Raw genomic sequence first — 18,746 nt, 5'->3', positions numbered from 1 at the left:
GCCTGCCTCCAGCCCAGCTCGCTCCGGTGCTGAATAAACCAGGGCAATCCCCGAACAGCACCCCCATCCTCTCGCTGAGGCATACCCCCCCACTCCTGAAATTCTTTTTTAAAAACACCTTTATTATAGGTGATTATTTCTCTTTTGCTGTGGCTGGGATATCCTGGAATTACAGCGTTGTGTAAGGTTAAGATGTACTGCGTAACAGCTTGACTTCCATCCCCTGTGAAATAGTTACCACAGTAAGTTACGTTAATAGCTTCATCTCATGTGGTTACGGGGGGGGAAAAAGAAAAGAGAAAAACCATGTTTTCTTCTTTGTGCTGAGAACTTCTAGGATGTGTCCTCTCTCAGCAGTGATGACCATGGTCATCGTGTCGTCCGTTGCATTCCTGAAATCCTGGGCCTTGGTTTCTTCATCCGTAAATTGGGAAGAATGATGCAGAGCCTACTTGCCTTATGGGGTTTCTAAAAATCACACGGGAGGGTGCTTGGAAAAGTTCTGGACACCTCCCACTGAAATGGCAGGGAGCAAACCCTCCTGGATTCACCCCCTAAGGGCACATTTCCTGTTCCCCAGGGCGCTGGACCTTGGCAACCCAGGCCAGGATCCCCCTCCCTTCCTGCTTCCCGGAGTGGGAATGTTAACCATCGCCTGGTCCGAGCAAGGCACCAGCTAAGAAAAGACACCGTAGCCCCCACCGGAGAACGACAGAGATTGGGGAGAGGCGGTCGAGCAGAGACACAGGGGATACCCATCTCTCTCACATAGAGAGGGCATAACGTGTATTCGAACATTCTAGGGTAGAAACCCACATCTCTCTGCTTCTCCAAAGCGATTAACGCGGTTTCAAGCTTCCCCCAGCTTGACTGGTGGGGAATTCACGCTTAGTCATGTTTGGGGAGCCTGCTCTTTCCCTGTTGTGCAAGAATCTTGGGGTCTTACACAGTCCAGAACATTCCGAGTAGGGCCCCTGGGTCCTAATGACACTGGTCCATGTTCTTGGCCAAGCCCATGGGGTCCCTTGCGGGGAGGGACAGGGGAGTCTGCAGAGGCCCCCAGCTGAAGCTCTCGGGGTGTGGTGCCCCCCAAACCCCTGTCCCTCCTCAAGCTTGGGGAAATGCTGTCCCTACTGGATACGCTTTCTACGGGAGCCCTGGAGGGGTTTTCTTCTGGGCGCCTGGTTAGCCTCTCGTTTCAGTCCCACAATTCAGAAGCCCCTCAAGGCAAAGGATCACAAGAAGGAGGAGTAAAAATGACCTCAGAAGTCACAGAGCAGGGCCTTTACTGTCCACGGCGTTTCCAGACTCTGGAAAAGCAGCCGCTAGTACCGTGGAGTACCATGGCCAGCCCACCTTTGGCTTCGTCCTGGGTTCGGGGTGGGGGTCTTTGTCCAGAGGTTGGAGGGCTTGGGGTACATCCCTGTACTGGGAAGGCCATCTCTACAGGGGCTTCTCTGGCCCCCTGGGGGAGTTCGGAAGATGTTCCTTGCAGCTGGGGAACCTTGAAGAGAGTGGGGGTCTCCTCCCTTGCCAGGGTGCCGGAGGGGTCCCCAAGCCACCTCCAGAGCAGAGGGCTGCACTGGGCCTGCTGGGTGGGATTCACGGGGTAAGGCCGGGCCGCCCCTGACCTCTGGGCATCCTTCACTCTTGCAGGACCTGGGCATGGAGTCGACCTCTCTGGACGACGTTCTGTACCGCTATGCCAGCTTCAGGAACCTGGTGGACCCCATCACACACGACCTCATCATCAGCCTGGCCCGCTACATCCACTGCCCCAAGCCGGTATGGCCGCCGCGGTCTGAGCCCGCCAGGTCTGGGGGTGTGAGGCGGGTGCCCTTCTCCCAGGGAGCCCGGTGCCCCAGGAAGGTTGGTCAGTACTGCGCGGGGCCCCGACGGGGACAAGCCCCCCATGCAGACATCAAGCCAACGGGCCTGATGCCCACCTCATCCTAAGGCCCAGCATCTGTAGCGGAGATCAGCATGATCGCTACGGGATTTGTTGGGCCCCTGGGTGCATTAAATCCGAATTCACTTTCAACATTTAAAACTCAGAATATTTCACACATTCTCCAACATTTAGCAATGCTTGAGCAATGGGAAACTGGTAACACGAAGCCCTCATTTCTATAAGGCTGGAGCTGAGCCCCCCCTTCCCCCCCCCCCCTGCATTACGTAGAGTCATGTAGGTTGTACCTCGCACGGGCCCGGAGGTGGCAGGGGTGAGGGGAGACCGGAGACCGCTCAAATCCAGCCCCATCTCTGCCAACAAGCCATAGGCGCCGGGTCAAGACTGTGCCTATCGAGAGGCAGACTTTTCCTTCTTTGCACAAAAGTGCCATCTAGATCTCGCAGGGACCCTGCTCTGGAGCTGAGCCTCGCCCTGGGCCTTTGTCTAGGGCCTTCTCTGGCTTCTGGCGCCAGGACTCGGGGTGAGGAGCGGGTTCTGAAGGGCTGGGAGCCAGACACGGGCAGGCGTGTGGGAGGGTTGGTGGGGACACGTGGCGGAAGGCAGGGGTGCTGGGCTCAGGTAGGGGATGGTAAGAAAAGACTGATGATGATGGGGGGCAGCCTGGGAGCCTTGGGCCTGAGGAGGAGGGGGCAGGTCCTGGGAGCCCCTGCGGGGGAGGGGGTTGCCAGGCTGGGCCTGGAGGCATCTTTACTTCTCTCTCAGATCACACCTGGCTCAGCCTGGGGCAGCTGAGATCAGAGCCCGCAGGCCTGGCAGGGGCCAGACTTCTGCCTTTCTAGAATTTAGATGCCCACAGGTGAAGGGGTGACCGATTATAGGGCCCTCAGAACAGCTCAATGGGAGAGATGTTATTTTTATGCCCGTTTCAGCGTTGAGGAAGACCAAGTTCAGGCAATGAAGTCATCGGATAAAGGTTACACCCCAGACGTGATCTGGGCCCCAGTTCTGGGCCGAGTGAGGGCCGGTGCTCAGGATCTCTGCAGTGTCCCTCAATTGCCAACAGCTTCTGCCAGGGCTCGAGTGGGGCTCACAGGGGTGCATGGGAGCCGGAGGAGGGGGGCCTGTGCGGGGACAACCTGAGCACCCGCCCCCCTCCCTCCCTTCCTGCCCGCCACGCCAGACCTCAGGAGACCGGACGGGGCGGGAAGGTGAGGTGGCCCTCTCCTCTGTGCCGAGCTCCATCCCGTCCATCCGTGTGGGAACCACAGGGCCCGTACTGGGGTCGTCTTAGCTCAGGCCGCTACAACACGTTACCACTGACTGCGTGGCTTATAAACAACAGGAATGTGTTGCTCACAGTTCTGGAAGCTGGAAGTCCAAGATCAGGGCGCCCAGCATGGTCGGTTCTGGTGAGAGCCCTGTTCTGGGCCACCTTCTCGTGGCCTCATGTGGCAGACAGAAAGTGAACTAGCTCTCTGGTCTCTTCTTCTTTTTTTTTTTTTTTTAAAGTTATTTATTTATTTTGAGAGAGAGAGAGTATGTGTGTGTGTGTGAGCAGGGGAGAGACAGTGAGAGATAGAGAGAGAGAGAGAGGATCCCAAGCAGGCTCTGGGCTGACAGTGGAGTCCCACATGGAGCTCAAACTCATGAACCGTGAGATCATGACCTGAGCCGAAACCAAGAGTAAGTTGCTTAACCAACTGAGCTACCTGGGCACCCTGCTGGGCTCTCCTAAAACCCTCATGACCTCATCTAATCCTACTTACCCCCTCAAAGGCCCCAACCCCAGACACCATCGCACTGGGATGGGGTCTAACATCTGAGTTGGTCGGGGACACAAACATTCAGTCCACTACATGGGTGTAGCTTTCTCAGGTCACTTAATTAGCTGAACTTCATCTTTTTTATTTTCATTAAAAATTTTTAAAATTTATTTTTGAGAGAAAGACAGCACAAGTGAGGTGGCGTTGGGGTCAGAGAGAGGGGGAGACACAGAATCCAAAGCAGGCCCCAGACTCTGAGCTGTCAGCACAGGGCCCGACGTGGGGCTTGAACTCGTGAACTACAAGATCATGACCTGAGCTGAAACTGGATGCTCAACTGACTGAGCCTCTCAGGTGCCCCTTAAAGTTTTATTTTTAATGTTTATTTATTTACTTTGAGAGAGAGAGAGAGACAGCAGGGGAGGGGCAAAGTGAGAAGGAGGCAGAGAATCCCAAGCAGGCCCCACACCGTTGGTATGGAGCCCAGGGCCCAATGTGGGGCTCCATCTCACAAACGTGAGATCATGACCTGAGCTGAACCCAAGAGTTGGTGCTTAACCAACTGAGCCACCCAGGCACCCCTGAACTTGATCTTCCTCCAGGGCATAACAACACCCTTTCCTGTAGACCTGTGGCTGAAATGACTCTTGAGAAGGATGGCCGCATATCTGTCATGGTCAAGCACCTGTACACTGCAGCTAAAGTGTAAGTTAGTCACTGAGCACCCACCATGTGCCAAGCAGGGTGCTCAGGCCCAGCGGGTCAGTTGAGGGACACGGAGGTAGGGAGTGGGCTCAGCGTCTTGGAAAACAAGGGTCTGGCCCCTGGTTTCCAGAGTTCCAAGAGCCAGCCAGTGATGTCAGCCCTGTCGAAGGCCCAGGAGCCTGGCTGGTTCCCCTGCCTGTACCCAAGGCCATGTGGCGGGAGAAGCCCTTTGGAAGGAACACCCCCCCACCCCCCCGTTGGTTGAGGCCGAGGTGGGTGGTCCTGACTCTATACCCCAAAGATGATGGTAAGGGCATCCCCCACGCCCACCCCAATAGGTGACTGCCTTGGGGACTGGCCAGGACTTCTCATTCTTTTTCATCTGAGAACTTCAGATCAGCCCGAGGGTGGGCCTTAAGGTTATAGACAGAGATGTCAAGACCATCAGCTGAGGGGGCGTCTCCCTCAGCTGTGAGACGAAACAAAGGAAATAGCCCCTCTCGGTCCAATCTTGGCGAAGCATCTGACCCTTCCCACCACTAAGATAACCCCCTCGAATGCATTCCATCCATTTTCTCAACCTGTGTCCCAGCCGGATGTGGGCTTGGGCCCCGGCAAAGGAGTGGGTCTGGGCCTGTCCCGAGGGGGAGGGGACAGGCAGAACCCCATCCCGCCCATGACTGCGTGCTGATGAATCTACAGCTCAGCTTCGGACTCAGAAGTCACCCACCTCTTGGACATTTGTGCCCGGGTGCCCCTGAGTCACCACCCCTCCTCCACTAGAAGCACAGATGACTTAGCGGGAAAATTTGGAGACTCTTTCGTTCCCTGGGCCCCAGCTCCCAACCCGCACATCTCTCCCATCCTGTCGACCATGAGGCTCCCCACATTCAGACGCTAAAATGAGGGTGTGTGGACAGTGATCTGCTGAGGAGGTGCCCGGGGAAAACAGGCCATGGCTTTGGCCTGCTTCCCCCCCCCTTTTTTTTTTTACATTTATTTAATTTTGAGACAGAGACAGAGCACAAGTTGGGGAGGGGCAGAGAGAGAATGAGACACAGAACCCAAAGAAGGCTCCAGGCTCTGAGCTGTCAGCACAGAGCCCGAAGCGGGGCTCAAACTCACAAACTGTGAGATCATGACCTGAGCTGAAGTTGGACGCTCAACCGACTGAGCCACCCGGGTGCCCCTGGCCTGGTCCCTTGAGGCACCAGGGGCTGGAACCATACAGGGCTCCCCTGGGACCTAAGCTCCCAGGCCCTTCTGTCCCGCTGGCTTACCTGGTCTATCCAGGCGGAGACACACCAGAGAAGGAAGGGGCACGAAGCTGGGAAAAGTGGATCCAAGGGGGTTTGGGACCAGCAGCCATGTTGTCTCGACAGCCCTCATTCCCCAATGTGTTGAGGTCTCTCCGAGGCCCTCCTGGTCCCCACGTCCTTCTCAGAGCTGCTGGTCGAGCCTCGACTGGACCCTGGGCCTCCACTCCTGCCTCCTTCCCACCCTCTGTGCTCTGGAAACAAGCAGAGAGTAATCCACAAGGGAACCTGGATCACATGGGTGCCTCGCTGAGCACCTTCCGTGTGGTGTTGCTTCCTAGTTTGTCCAAACTCCTTGTTGGCCCCCGCCTGAATCTCCTATATCATCTCTTACCTCCATGTCCGCCCTGCTCACTCTGCTCCAGCCACGTGGGCCTCCTCTCTGTTCCCAGAGCATCCGGATCCTTCCCGACTTGGGACCTGGTGACCACACCTGCCCTCTCCTCCATTCAGACTCAGCCCGGCTGGGTCCTCTCCAGGGCCACCTTGGGCCAGCCTAGCTCACAGAGCCCTCCTGGCCAGCCTCTGGGCCGTTCATTGCTGTATTTCGCTCGCTGGTCTCCGAAGGCCTCTCTGGCTTACTTACTTGTGAGCTAACACATCGTCCGCCTTCCCCACCAGAACGGAAGTTCCAAAGGGGCAAGACATGGCGTCTGTCTCGTTCACTGTTCCTTCTTGCACTGGGAAGGGCCCTGGCGGGAAGCGGGTGACACATTCCATTGTGAGTTTTTGAGAGGTTTTAATAATGGGACTATTTCCAGGGTTGTGGGCTGGAGAGAGGAAACCAATAGGAGATGTTGGGACGCCCGAAGATGAGCAACAGCAGGAAGCTGTTACCACAGAAAGGGCCATGATGTGGTTTTGTTTTTTTTTTTTTTATGTTTATTTATTTTTGAGAGAGGGAGAGACAAAGACAGAGTATGAGTGGGGGAAGGGCAGAGAGAGAGAGAGAGAGGGAGACAGAGAATCGGAAGCAGGCTCCAGGCTCCGAGCTGTCAGCACAGAGCCCGACGTGGGGCTCGAACCCACGAACCGTGAGATCACGACCTGAGCTGAACTCGGAGGCTTAACCAACTGAGCCCCCCAAGTGCCCCCGTGTTGTATTTTTCTGGTGCTGTGTAAACAAATGACGCCAAAACTTAGTGGCTGGCGAGAGTAGACATTTAACCGCTGTGCAGTCTCTGTAGCTTAACTAGGTCATTCTAGCTCAGGGTCCCTCAAGACAGGGGCCAGGACTGCAAGCGTCAACAGGCTTGGCAGAGATGGGCAGACCCCCTTCCCAGAGGGCACATCCCTTGGCTGTTGGCAGGAGCCCCAGTTCTTGCCACATGGGTCTCTCCGTAGGACCTCTTGAGCTTCTTCCCAAAGTGGCAGCTGGCTTATCCCAGAGCAGGTGATCCGAGAAAGAGCAAGGCAGATGCCACATTATCTTTTATGACCTAGCCACATTCTGTTGATCACCCAGGTCAACCCTGATGGGGTGTGGAAGGAGCCTGGGAAAGGAGGCAATTAAAGGAGGCCAGGATCGGTGGGGGCCATCTTGGAGGCTGGCTACCACGTAGGCTGAGACACAGAGCTTTCCTCCTGGCCTCTGATCTCGCTCCAATCACTCGTTAGCTGAACCCAACTGGAAGCCGGGTCATGAGGGTCGGTGGTGCTGTCCATAGGCTCAGCCTTCCAGGCACTGAGAAGAGCAGAGAATGGACTCCGGGAAGAAAAGCCAGAACTCGGTATCTGGAGCAGCGCCCAGCTTATAGTAGGAAGGACCGTGGATATTTGATGAATGAATGAATTTATGAATGAGTGAGGGAAGCCGTGTGGCTGCAGTAGTGGGGGGCTGTGCTGGTTTGGGGCCTCGGGGAGCACACCAAGGTGCCTGGGGCAGCCAAGATGACAGGGGGGAGTCACCCTGACAGTAGACGCGTGGAGCAGGGTCGGGGTACTGTGACCCCCTCCTGGAGGGGACTGCCATCGGTCTTAAGCATCTTTGGCAGGTTCTCCCCCAGGGTCCGGGTCAGGGGCAAGGGTCAGGCGGGAAGAGGCGCTGCGGGAGCCCCGCCCCACCCTGCAGTGCCCTGTCACCCCTGACTTGCACCATGCCCCCCTCCTTCCTTCTTCCTTCTCCATGGGCGGGAGGAAGAGCTGCAGAATCGAGTCCACAAACCGCCTTTGAGCCTTGGGCGTGGGTTAGGACTCTGTCGCAAGTCACCGAAGCCAGCTCGCCGGCCTCAAACTAGGAAGAGAATGTATCCTGCTGGGAGGGGTCCTCTGGGGCCCAGAGACAGCCAAGCATGGAAGGCGGGGCTAGAACCATAGTGCGGCGCAGACATCTCTCCATCCCTCCTCTCTGCTCGCCCCCGCCCCACTCTCCATTCCCCGGCCCCGAGATTGCCCGTCGAGGGGGGGCGGGGAGGGGAGGGCGTCCAGCCCTGGGAGGAGACGGGGGTGTGTCCCGTCTCCAGGAAACGGCTGGTTGGCTGCGTTCTGCTCTGTGCCCGCTTCTGGACCAATCGGCTGCAGCCTGGGATGGGGTCTGGTTGCACAAAGGGGCCGCTGGGCCTCACCACTTTGACCAGCAGAAAGGGGCCCGCAGGGCGCGCGGTGCTGGGTGCAGGGCGCGCGGACCCGCTCCTTTGCGGCGCTGATGTTCAAATTCCTCGGTCAAGGTTGCACCAGGGGCGCGTGGCTGCTCTGTATCGAGAAGCAGCTGCTTCTGGAAACACGGAGAAACGGACACTTCCTCCTGCGTTGCCTCCTCCCTCTCCTTGCGTCCTCTCCCTCCCCCACCCTCTCCGGACTTCTCCAGCTCGGGGCCAGTCCTTGCTTAGTCCCGTCCTCGGCGGGAGGGAGGCCGGGAGGGGCCTTCGAAGAGGGACGGAGCTGGGGGAAGTGAGATGGGCTTGCTTTTGTGGTTGCAAATGAGAGAAACCCCTTGAACCCACCGAAAGCAAAATGTATCCCCGGGAGGGCGGCCTCGGAGGCGAGCTCTGCGTCCCCATTCCATCTTACAAGCTGTGGGGCTTTCCAGTCTCCTCCACCTCTCTAAGCCCCCGTTCCCTCGTTTGTAAAGTGGGGATTGTAGTAGCGCCGGTTTCAGAGGAGGGTTGTGAGTTGCAGCATTGCGACGAGGTGGGGCGTACAATGCAGGGGTGACGCCGAACGGTGCACGCGCCCACAAGTGTTAGCTGTTGCTTACGTGGTCCAGACAAACGGAGGGGAGCTCTCACTTCTGGAAGGACACTGGCTCGCGCGGAGTCTCAGATCAGCGGTGAGGTGGCCGTATGCATTGTCCTCGTTGGCGAGGAACCGGGCTTGCTCAGTCTCCCAGGTGGGGAACGGCCGCGCGCGGTCCCCCGGTTGCCGCGCCTTGCACGCAGCTGCCCCCGCGTGGCCGCGTCCGCGCACCGCGGCGGCTGCCTTGCCGCCTTTTCCTCTCTTTGTTTCTTCCTTCCGAGGCCCCGCCGCTGGCCCTGGACTTTGGAAACCCTGGGAGGTGGTTGGAAGAGGAGCCCAGGCTGAGGAGCTCGGTTCTCCGCTTTGGAGCAGGTGCTGTGGGAGAGTGACAACGTTCTGTCCCCGGGGTGGTCCCAGGAGTGAAGCAGGACCACCCACTTGGTCCATGTCTTTGAAGCGTTGGATCTGGTGCTTCTCCACCTTGGTGACACAGGGGAATCACCTGCTTTGAAATAACCCCGCAGGCAAGCTGCTGACCCGTGCTGGGGGTGAGCCCCAAGCAGCAGGGATTTTTAAGGCTCCTTGGCGAAGCCAGTGTGCAAGAGCCCCGAGTGAAGAACCACAGCTCTCTCCATGCACCATTTCCCTTGTCACCTCCGCTCTCTTTTTGGCCTCCGAAGGTGGCCTTCACCCTGAGCCTCTTCTGGCCGAGCCTCCTCACGGGAGTCCCGCTGACCCTTCCTTTCCGTGGTGCTCATGGCTGTGTGCCTTCTCCGTCCCTCTGTGTCTGATGTGTCCTAACCCTAACCCTAGTCCATGGCCAAGGGCTTTAATCAGAGGCTGATGAATGTGCTGAATGTGTCTTGAGCCCCAGCCTCACGGATCCAACAGCATCTCCCAGGAGATGTTCCACTGAGCCGGACAATTGCCCTGCCCTGCCTCCTCGTCCCCTTCTCCCCTGGAGCCCCCTGCCTTCCACCCAGCTCCCAAGCCCAAAGCCCAGACCCTTCCTCATCCCCTCCTAGCGCAGACCCTCTCCGCCCTGTGCAAGGTCAAGCAAGTGTGGAGGTCTCCATCACTTTCAGCCCTTTCCACGGGCCCCCAAACCCCGAGAAGCCGATTCCGCCCCGCCCCCACCCCCGATCGCTCTGTCAGAGGGACAGTCTCAAAGTGCACACGTGACCTTGCTGCTGTCCCTTGATGGAGCCCCTGCGCGCTTCCTCTGCTCCCCTTCCCACACACCCGTCTGACGAGGCTCAGCAAAAAACTAAGTCTAGGAATCAGAACACGCAGTCCGGGGGTTTGCAGGTGTAATCAGCTGAAGTGACAGGTGACGTCTGTTTATCAGACGGGCATAGGCAGTAGCAAGTGAGGTTCTTGGAGAACCAGAGACCAGAGGTGCCGGCTAAACCGATTCCATTCTGTCTCCTGAATCCCCATTCAGATTTGGACACTCAGCATCCCTCTTTTCCTGCCTCTTCTCTCTCTTGTCTCCTGCCCCCAAGGTCTCTTTGTCTTGCCTTTCCATCAGCCCCAGCTCTGCTCTGTGGCCCTCAGTTTCTTCCTCTTTAACATGGGGATAATGAAAGCGTTTCTGCTCCGGAGTGTTGTGGGGATTCCAGAAAGTCCTAGCATAATGTCTGTGTGCAGCCAACCACGTGACAGATAGCAGTGGCTTGGACCAAAGTGATGGCCGTGGAGGTGGTGAGAAGTGACCGGGCCCCAGGTTGTCACGTGCTCCAGCCCCTGTAATGCTCCTCACCCCCCCAAACCTTTGCACACATTTCCTCCTCACTCAGAGACGCCTCGTTTCCTCTCTCCATGCAAAAATCATGAACCTATCAGGCATCAGTGGATGACCGCTCAGGATGGCACAGTATTTTACTGTGAGCCTTCCTGGAGAGCCCTGTGCTGAGCTACAGTCAGAGCCCTCTGCAAGTGACAACTGGTTTCATCCTCACAAAATGGCCTCGGAGTTTGGTTCTGTTATCCCTTCACAGTCAAGTGACTTGCCTGAGGTCACAGAGGAGGGAACAAAGTGAGGGTTCAGATCCGCCTGATTTGGGTCTGAGTCTGTGCTCTTAATGACTCAATATGCTGCGTCTCCACAGCAGAGCGATGGTGGTCAGTCATCAAGCTGGCCTTGACTGAGCGCTCACAGCACGCCAGGCACTCAGGTCCCGGGTTCGCGGTTGAACTGCACCACATCCATGTTGCTCTCCGCACGTGGGTGTGCATCTGAGTCCCGGCACTTGCTGGCTCTTGACTTTTAGTACTGGGCCGCCTGACCGGGGCACACTCTCTTGACCCTCATTCCCCAGGGCTTGGTGGCCGTCTGTGGAGTTGACTTCCCTTGGGACAGAGCTGGCGTCTCTCTAGCATCTCTCTGATGCCCCTTGAGCCCAGGGTAAGTTTACTAGAGCCGCCAGGACAAAATACCACTGAAACTTATTTTCTCATAGCTCCGAAGGCAGGAAGTCCAAGGTCAAGATGTTGGCAAGGTTGATTTCTTGAGTCCTCCCCTTGGCCTAGAGATGGCCATGTTCTCCCTGTGTCCTCACATTTTCTCTGTGCGTGTCTGTGTCCTGATCTCTTTTCATAAGGACACCAGTCATGCTGGATGGGGGCCCGCCCCACCTGACCTCATTTTACCGTATTTACTCTGCAGAGGCCCTACTTCTGCATACAGCCACGTTCTGAGGTACCTGGGATTAGGACCCAAATTTAAGAACTTTGGTGGGACACAGCTCAGGACAATTATTTCAAACTCCAATGCTGATGGGCCTGCAGTCCCTGGCTCAGTCCGTAGAGCATGTGACTCTTGTTCTTGAGGTGGTGAGTTCAAGCCCCACATTGGGTGTAGAGCTTGCTTTAAAAAAAAATGCTGATTGTCCAGATAGATTCGAGTAGATGAATGAATTGGGCTGGGAAAGGCTTGGCCTCCTCATTCTTTTATTTTCCCACTTTTGACATTTTCTCCCTCGAGACACCATACTTCCCTTTCATCTTTACTATGTGAAAGACCAGTGCGGGAACATTTGTTCACGGCTGTATCCTCAGCTCCTGGAACAACTACCTGGCACCCAGGGGGTGCTCAGTAAGCATTTGTTGAGCAAATGAGTGAGCGGAATGGCCCTGGACGTTGGGGAGAGGCAGGGACCACGGTGAATACTGAAGGGGTCAGCCAGCACTCAGCTCTCTGGTCAATTGTCAGATTGCCTGGAATTCAGAGTTTTCTATAAATCTCAATGTTGTTGTGATAGCAACGAATTCACATAAGCGAGAACATTAGGCAGATCTGTTTGCACCCACTGCCCTCTGCTAAGGGGGTCCCACTGTGAGCCAACAGAGCGGGGCCTCCCTCGGCCCGCACTTCTCCATTGGAGACAGGAGAAGCTGGAGGTGAGGGCCTGGGCCCCCCTGCCTGTTCCTGCGACTCAGGCCCCCCTGCCTGTGGTTGTCTCTGCAGGAAGGCGACGCCCTGGGGGCCACCGAGAAGCTGTGCAGGCAGCTGACTTACCACCTCAGCCCCCACTCCCAGTGGAGGCGGCACCGGGGGCTGATGAAGAGGAAGCCGCAGGCTTGGTGAGTCTCAGTCGCCCAATGTGGAGCCGCCCTGCCCCCGCCCAGCCTCGCTCCCCCCCCCCAAAGGTAGCCCAAAGTGAAGCCATGCCTGGCTGGGCTTGTGCGACACAGAACTCCCTCCCAGGGGCGAAGGGAGGAGCTGGGACCGGAGGGATTGTCTTGGAAGGTGCCTGAAGGAAATGAAATTGAAGGAGAATTCAGGGTGGCGGGGAGCAGCCCGGTCTGTGGGTGGGGAGCTGGGGAGTAGGCCCCATTCAGAAGGGGTGGGTGGGGAGGCGGACAGGAGGATTTTCTAATTCCTGGTGTGAGGAATATGGGTGATGAAGTTTTGGGGTGATGGCGGGGTGGTCCGGATGGCCAAGAAAGAACGCGAATCACGTCTTTTCGGTGCAAAAAAAGGTGATTTTATTAAAGCATGGGGACAGGACCTGTGGGTAGGAAGAGCTGCATGGAGGTCATGATGGGTAATTCATTATATACCCTCAGGCTGGGAGCGGGCCATGATACAGTAAGTCTCTAAGGAATTTTGGAAGCAAGGTTTCCAGGCCCTGGGGGGGGCTAGCTGTTGCTAGGGGGACGCCATTTATTACCGTTTAATAAAACCTCAGTCATGAGACCCTTCAGATGTACATCGGGGGCCATAAGCCTGGGGTCTGATTGCCAGCATAGGTCCTGGGGCAGCTGAGATAAAGGAAGTAGACTTGCAGGATCCTCCAGGTTGGGATAATGTTAAGCTAAGTTTCTCTTTTGCCCCCAGCAAAGTGTCTTCATCCAGGCAGCTGAGCTCCTAGAGGGAGGTCACTGCTTGTTTCAAGGACTCGTCAGTGGCTGTAGGCAGGGGATATTACTGTCGCCATTTGACTGGCCACGATCACCCAGCCGCTAGGAGCCTTCCAGCTTCAGATCCCAAGGAAAGGGACTTCTGTCGTTTTGCCGAGAGGAAGCCCAAGCTGTGATCCTTGGGCTGCTGATATGAACATATGCTCTTGAACCCCGCTGAGCCCCCTCCACCTTCCTCTCCTTCCCCCGGCTGGAGCCCCGGGGCTCGCCTGGGGTACCGGAAGTGGGGAGCTCTGGCCACAGAGCAAGGAGTAGCAGATGATGGAGGGTGGGAGGGGGTGCAGAGCCCTGAGCCTCCAGGAGTCAGCAGCTACCTGCCCCCCAGGCGCAGAGCCCCTGGGCCTCACCCCTACCTGCGGTCCTATAGGGCTCTCCCTGAGGATTCCCCCCATCCTGTGGGCAAGACTGTCTTGAAAAAGAGGCCTCAGGAGACTTTGTGACCCTCTTGGGGAAGCAGGAAGCTCAGTCTAAGTAAAAACGACAGTAGCAAACATCAGCACTCACATGTACAAGGCACTGTCCTAAATGCTCTGTGTCTATGACCTTATTTCACATAACAGCTCTGGAGTACTCGATTAGCTCCATTTGTGCAGGTAAAACTGAGGCCCAGGGTTAGAGGTCATGTGACTAAAGGTCACACGAGTACGAAGAAGAGTGAAGATGCAAACGCAGGCACTGTGGGCACCCAGAACGTCTGGGCCTTTCTTTCCCTTGTGGTTCCTTGAGCTCTGGACGGCCAGGCCCAGCCAGGCTGAGGCGGGAGGCAGTGCCGGGGGGGGGGGGGGGTCCCGCGGGCCTGGTCTCTCCCGTCTCTGCTGTCGCAGGGCAGGAGGTGGCCCCGTGGTGGCGGCCACCGCCGCCTCCGGGAAAAGGCTTGCGCCCCTCGCTTGAACGTTGCTCGCGCCTTCTCCCCTTCAGCCTCAAGGCTGTCCTGGCCGGGAACCCTCCGGACAACACGGTGGACCTGTCCGGCATCCCGCTCACCTCGCGTGACCTGGAGCGGGTGACCAGCTACCTGCAGCGCTGCGGGGAGCAGGTGGACAGCGTGGAGCTGGGCTTCACGGGCCTCACGGACGACATGGTGGTGCAGCTGCTGCCGGCGCTCAGCACACTGCCCCGCCTCACCACGCTGGCTCTCAACGGCAACCGGCTGACGCGGGCCCTGCTGCGTGACCTCACCGACACCCTCAAGGACCCCAGCAAGTTCCCCAACGTCACGTGGATCGACCTGGGCAACAACGTGGACATCTTCTCGTTGCCCCAGCCCTTCCTGCTCAGCCTGCGCAAGCGCTCCCCGAAGCAGGGCCACCTGCCCACCATCCTGGAGCTGGGCGAAGGCCCGGGCGGCGGGGAGGAGGCCCGGGATGGGGCAGCGGGTCAGGACCCGGGGGGCGGCCCCCGGGATCCTGCCGAAGACCTCGAAGGCAGGGAGAGCGTAGGCACAGTTCAGACATGACACAGAAGTAGGGGGCCCGGTGGAGCATGACTGAGGCAGGCTAGGCGTCCCTCTAGGGGCCTCAGGCTGTCACCCAAAAGTGGCCTGGGCAGCCCCACCCATGGGAGCCAGGCTGTAGCATCTGGAAAGGGGGTTGATTAGCACTTCATATTGGTCTCCACTGCCCCCTCGCCAATCTCCTCTGCCTTTTGGCTCCTGAGAAAGCCTCCTTGGCAGATTTGTGGGTACAGTCTGTTTGGAGATGCAGAAACCTTGCCCTAATGTAAGAACTTACCCCCAGGAACAGAATGTACTTCTGGCCCTACATCTAACTTCCTATTTCCTGATAGAAATAGGAAGCAAAGTCCAGCCAGATGCTACCTGACAGCCCAGATGTGTGCCCCCCACTCCAGGCAGGTTGGAATCTTCACCCTAACACCTGGCTGAAGGTTGAGGCACTGGCTGCCCAGAGACACCAAGAGCCTAGTCTCCATCCTTATGTCGGGTCTACCTCCCCCCCTGTAAAGCCCTGGGGGCTGAGGAAGCACTCCCATCCGCCTCAGCCTCCGTTTCCGAAGCCCACACCTCCACTTGGGGGGCCAGGGGCCCACTCAAGGACCAGCCACCCCACACCCTTCAGTACAGCGTCCCAGAAGGCCTACACGTACCGGCATGCATAAAAAGGCCCACCCATTAGCGCTGCACCATCACCCCCACCCCAGCCAAAGTCTACCAGCCCTTTGCTAGGGTTCTCGCGCTGCTAGTGTGCAAGCCCCTTTGGAAGTATTTTAAGGGTCTCTCTCCTGAATTTCTTCTCATGGAGTTCCCAGAGACAAGTGACCCATGATATGGAGCACACTCCCAATACCTATGGGAAGCTCCTTAAAAAAACCAAGATCATGAGATGAAACTTCAAACTCTTGGGGGATCTATGCCTCCCACAAAGACAGGGAGAAAGAGGTTCCCAAGGGGAGTAAGCAAACGTATTTTCACCCGATCTTCTCTTTACTCCAGGCCTACCAGCTAAATATCCCTTCTAGGTACAGCAAGCCTATATCCAAGGCATAGACTTCAAGTCCCTCCGAGCCCATAGATGGTGACCAGAGCTGCTCAGGCAAACGGCAGACAGCGGGGAAGCACAGCCCGACAAGCCTAGGGCCTCACTGCGGGGCAGGACGCCCACTCACGAAGGCAGCAGGCCAGGGGCCAGGTTAAGGGCCAGATATGGGGCCTTGCCCACCCCACTCACAGCTTTGGCCAAGGGTAGTGTAGGAAAGTGTTGGGCTTCATGAGGTGGAGGCTATGCGGGAGGACATGGCCCAAGGGCAACAGAGACTGAATCAAAGGTTTGATGCCTTAAATGCTTTGGAACTTTTACCCTTAGAGTCTGAAGTTGTTACAGAGGCAACAGCTAAGACCGCCCGGAGAGATGTTGACAATACCCGGACTGCTCATACCTAACAGCAGGGATCAAAGTTTTCTCCAAATACACATTTTTAAGAATCAACACTAAAGGCCGTCCCTTATTGCAGTATTGGTTTATTTTAAGTATATGGAAATACTAATTTCAGAAAGAAATAAGCTTCCAGCTTAAAGCACTCAGACCATCACCAACAGAACAATTTTATACAAAATTAAAAAGTGCAGAAAGCTCTTTGGGCAAGATAGAGCTAGAAATAATGGTATTTATACTAGAAAACTTGCAAATGGCACCATAATGGTGAAAGCACTGTGAACACATTTGTTAGCTCTACTGCTGGTAACAGAACGGGCTCTGGATCTCGGCACCAGGTAAGTGCTGTTTCCACACAGGCTACCAAGGCCTCAGTTTTCAGTCTGAACTGATGGTGGCCACTGGTCCTCGGAACTTCCGTATAGCCGACCACATGGTTCTCCTGGGGGACAGCCTATAAAGACACGGAGTATCAATCTCCCGTTCCACTCCCACCAACAGCATTCACAGCATAAACAGACATCGTCAGAAAACCAGAGGTTCAACACTACACCATCTGCCGGTAATTCCAGCTATTTTTGGGTGATTTCATCATTTGACATCTTTTTTCTGCACATAAATTTACACAAAATTAGCTGCTTATTCATTCTACTATAGACGGGGAGGGGGTCCTGATCCAGATGAAAGCTTACCTCTATTTGGGCTGAGCTGTGCCACCCCGGCTTGACCTCCACACCGCTCATCACCCATCTTCAACAAGTCAGCACCCAAAACCTGGGGGGATGAATTAAGGCACCCATAGGCAGGCAGCAGATACCAAAAACAAACAGGAAGTTCTGATCAGGATAGCGTCAACTACAATCCAAGATCATAGTAAGAGTTCGTGGAAACTCCTGGAGATGCCTTTTTGTGAATTAAGCCATAGAAGCCCAAAAGTCCTAACTGCCTTCTTCAAATGGTAGAACCTCCACTTCATCGCAGACCTAACACTGCCATTTTAAAGGGTGAGGAAAACTCAATCTCAACAGGCAGGATTTGCTCAGGATCACACAGCAGTGAGGTAAAAAGGGAACTCCTGGGTTTCCTCTGCCCTCAGCTCCACCACCACCTCGGGGATATTGCCAATACAGGTCAAGGGCTACAGTGATACAAGGGATTAGGTTAACCAGATAAAACTCCCACTATCTGACTTAACCAGAACTCCACCTAATTTAACAGCGATGCTCACTCAACCACTAACTTCCCTGTAGATCAAAACTTACCTCCAGGCAGGCCACTCATCATCCCTCGAATCCTCAGCTCAGCTGCCAGTGAGCGCACGCTGGCAACCCCTAATTGGCAACCTGGGTAGATACAGAAAATAAAGGTCACTGTTCACACCAAGACCCCCCAGGTCACCAGCAGCTGGAAGGGCTTCTTGACTGCAGTCAGCCAGGAACTGTTATCGTCAGTTATCGCTTCTGACGGCACTTCCTATAAGTGATTTCATCAGAGCAGTCAAGCACCCCTCACTCCCCAGTACCGCGCCACACACCTGGACACTAGCTGGAGACAAGCCATAATTGCTCGAGAAACAGCCAGGTCCTTGGCTGTTGTCAACGTTGTGATGAAGCCGTGCGTACTTACTTTCCAGGGCACAAACTTTACAATTGTTAACTACCGGCCAATCCCAGTGCATTTAAGCAGACAAAACGTTACAAACTGTACATCCATCCCTGCCTAGAGGAGCTCCTACCTCAAGGAGGGGTCCTGCTCCCGGCTTGAACGCTAGGCAGTGGGTCGGCCACCTGGAACATGGAGGGCGAGACGCGTTAAGGGTCAAGTTCTGGCAGTGATGTTCAATCACACTGTTGAAGCTTCAGCGACTGCGATCAGACAGGCATAAAAATCGTCAGTTGTCGATTCTGACGGCACTTCCTAATCCCATTATCATCAGGACAGTCGGCCAAGTCCCCCTGTGGCCCCATTACCAACCTCACCCCCGCGGCGCGCTCGCGTGCAGGCCGACCCGCACTTACCCAGTTCACCGGGGCTGGCGCGCTCCCCACGGCGGGTCCGGGGAGCAGGGGCCCGGCCTGGGGACATCAGGCTGCTGGGACGACGGCGGCCCTGGGGAATAAACACGTGGGCCTTGAGCCTCGGCTCCCTGCGCGTCTCTTCCGCCACCAAGGCGCCCGCCACGAAGCCCGAGCCGCCCTCCGCCCCCACATAAACTCCCAGTAACCTTCTTTACAAAAATTAGGAAGCTTCTAGTTCATTCGCCCTTGGCGCCAGCTATTAAGCCAAATCGCAAAGCAGCTCACCTCCATGACGACTCGATAGGAAAGGTCGCTTTGGCTGTGTGCCCTGCTTTTAAGGAGCCGGAATATTCCATTCTTCACAGAAGGGAGGGTAATGCTGGCAAAGACTGACGGGAACTTCCAGTCCATTTGACGATGCGGACTCCGCCCCACCACCCCGGGCCACCCCCCTCCTTTAGAGCATATGGTCTCTTCCACGGCCCCGCCTTCTGGGTCTCGCGGCTCCGGAAGTGCGCCAGGGCGCCTGCGCGGGGGCTGGTGCG

At 56.4% G+C, this 18,746-nt stretch overlaps 1 protein-coding gene, 1 long non-coding RNA gene and 3 other non-coding genes across 6 annotated transcripts in view; 1 reads left to right on the top strand and 4 right to left on the bottom strand.

Annotated features, from left to right (window-relative positions):
* Positions 1-16,237, top strand: part of LRRC75A (leucine rich repeat containing 75A) — a 45,895-nt gene extending 29,658 nt beyond the window's left edge. Inside the window, exons 2-4 of the mRNA XM_039227277.1 lie at positions 1,657-1,785; positions 12,340-12,455; positions 14,214-16,237. Of these exons, the coding sequence (XP_039083208.1) occupies positions 1,657-1,785; positions 12,340-12,455; positions 14,214-14,751 (783 nt within the window). The 3' untranslated portion in view covers positions 14,752-16,237. The remainder of the gene's footprint in view (positions 1-1,656; positions 1,786-12,339; positions 12,456-14,213) is intronic.
* A 12-nt stretch (positions 16,238-16,249) lies between these two features.
* LOC120228723 lies at positions 16,250-18,500 on the bottom strand. 2 transcript variants are annotated; one of them, XR_005527580.1, is made up of 6 exons: positions 18,487-18,500; positions 18,202-18,292; positions 17,919-18,048; positions 17,446-17,526; positions 16,876-16,957; positions 16,250-16,637 (listed from the first exon to the last, which is right to left on the bottom strand). It is a non-coding gene; the product is annotated as an uncharacterized LOC120228723 (long non-coding RNA). The 2 variants fall into 2 exon arrangements; XR_005527581.1 differs by lacking the exon at positions 18,487-18,500 and adding an exon at positions 18,417-18,435.
* On the bottom strand, positions 16,707-16,780 carry LOC120228816. Its single transcript, XR_005527601.1, has one exon. It is a non-coding gene; the product is annotated as a small nucleolar RNA SNORD65 (small nucleolar RNA).
* Positions 17,609-17,679, bottom strand: LOC120228812. The gene has a single exon (XR_005527597.1). It is a non-coding gene; the product is annotated as a small nucleolar RNA SNORD49 (small nucleolar RNA).
* On the bottom strand, positions 18,053-18,123 carry LOC120228813. The gene has a single exon (XR_005527598.1). It is a non-coding gene; the product is annotated as a small nucleolar RNA SNORD49 (small nucleolar RNA).
* Positions 18,501-18,746: the final 246 nt, after the last annotated feature.

Source organism: Hyaena hyaena, unplaced genomic scaffold, assembly GCF_003009895.1.
Source record: "Hyaena hyaena isolate Hyena2069 unplaced genomic scaffold, ASM300989v1 scaffold_27, whole genome shotgun sequence".
NCBI lineage: Eukaryota > Metazoa > Chordata > Mammalia > Carnivora > Hyaenidae > Hyaena > Hyaena hyaena.
Note: the sequence above shows the minus strand (reverse complement) of the source record. Positions and strands in the feature narration are given on the sequence as shown.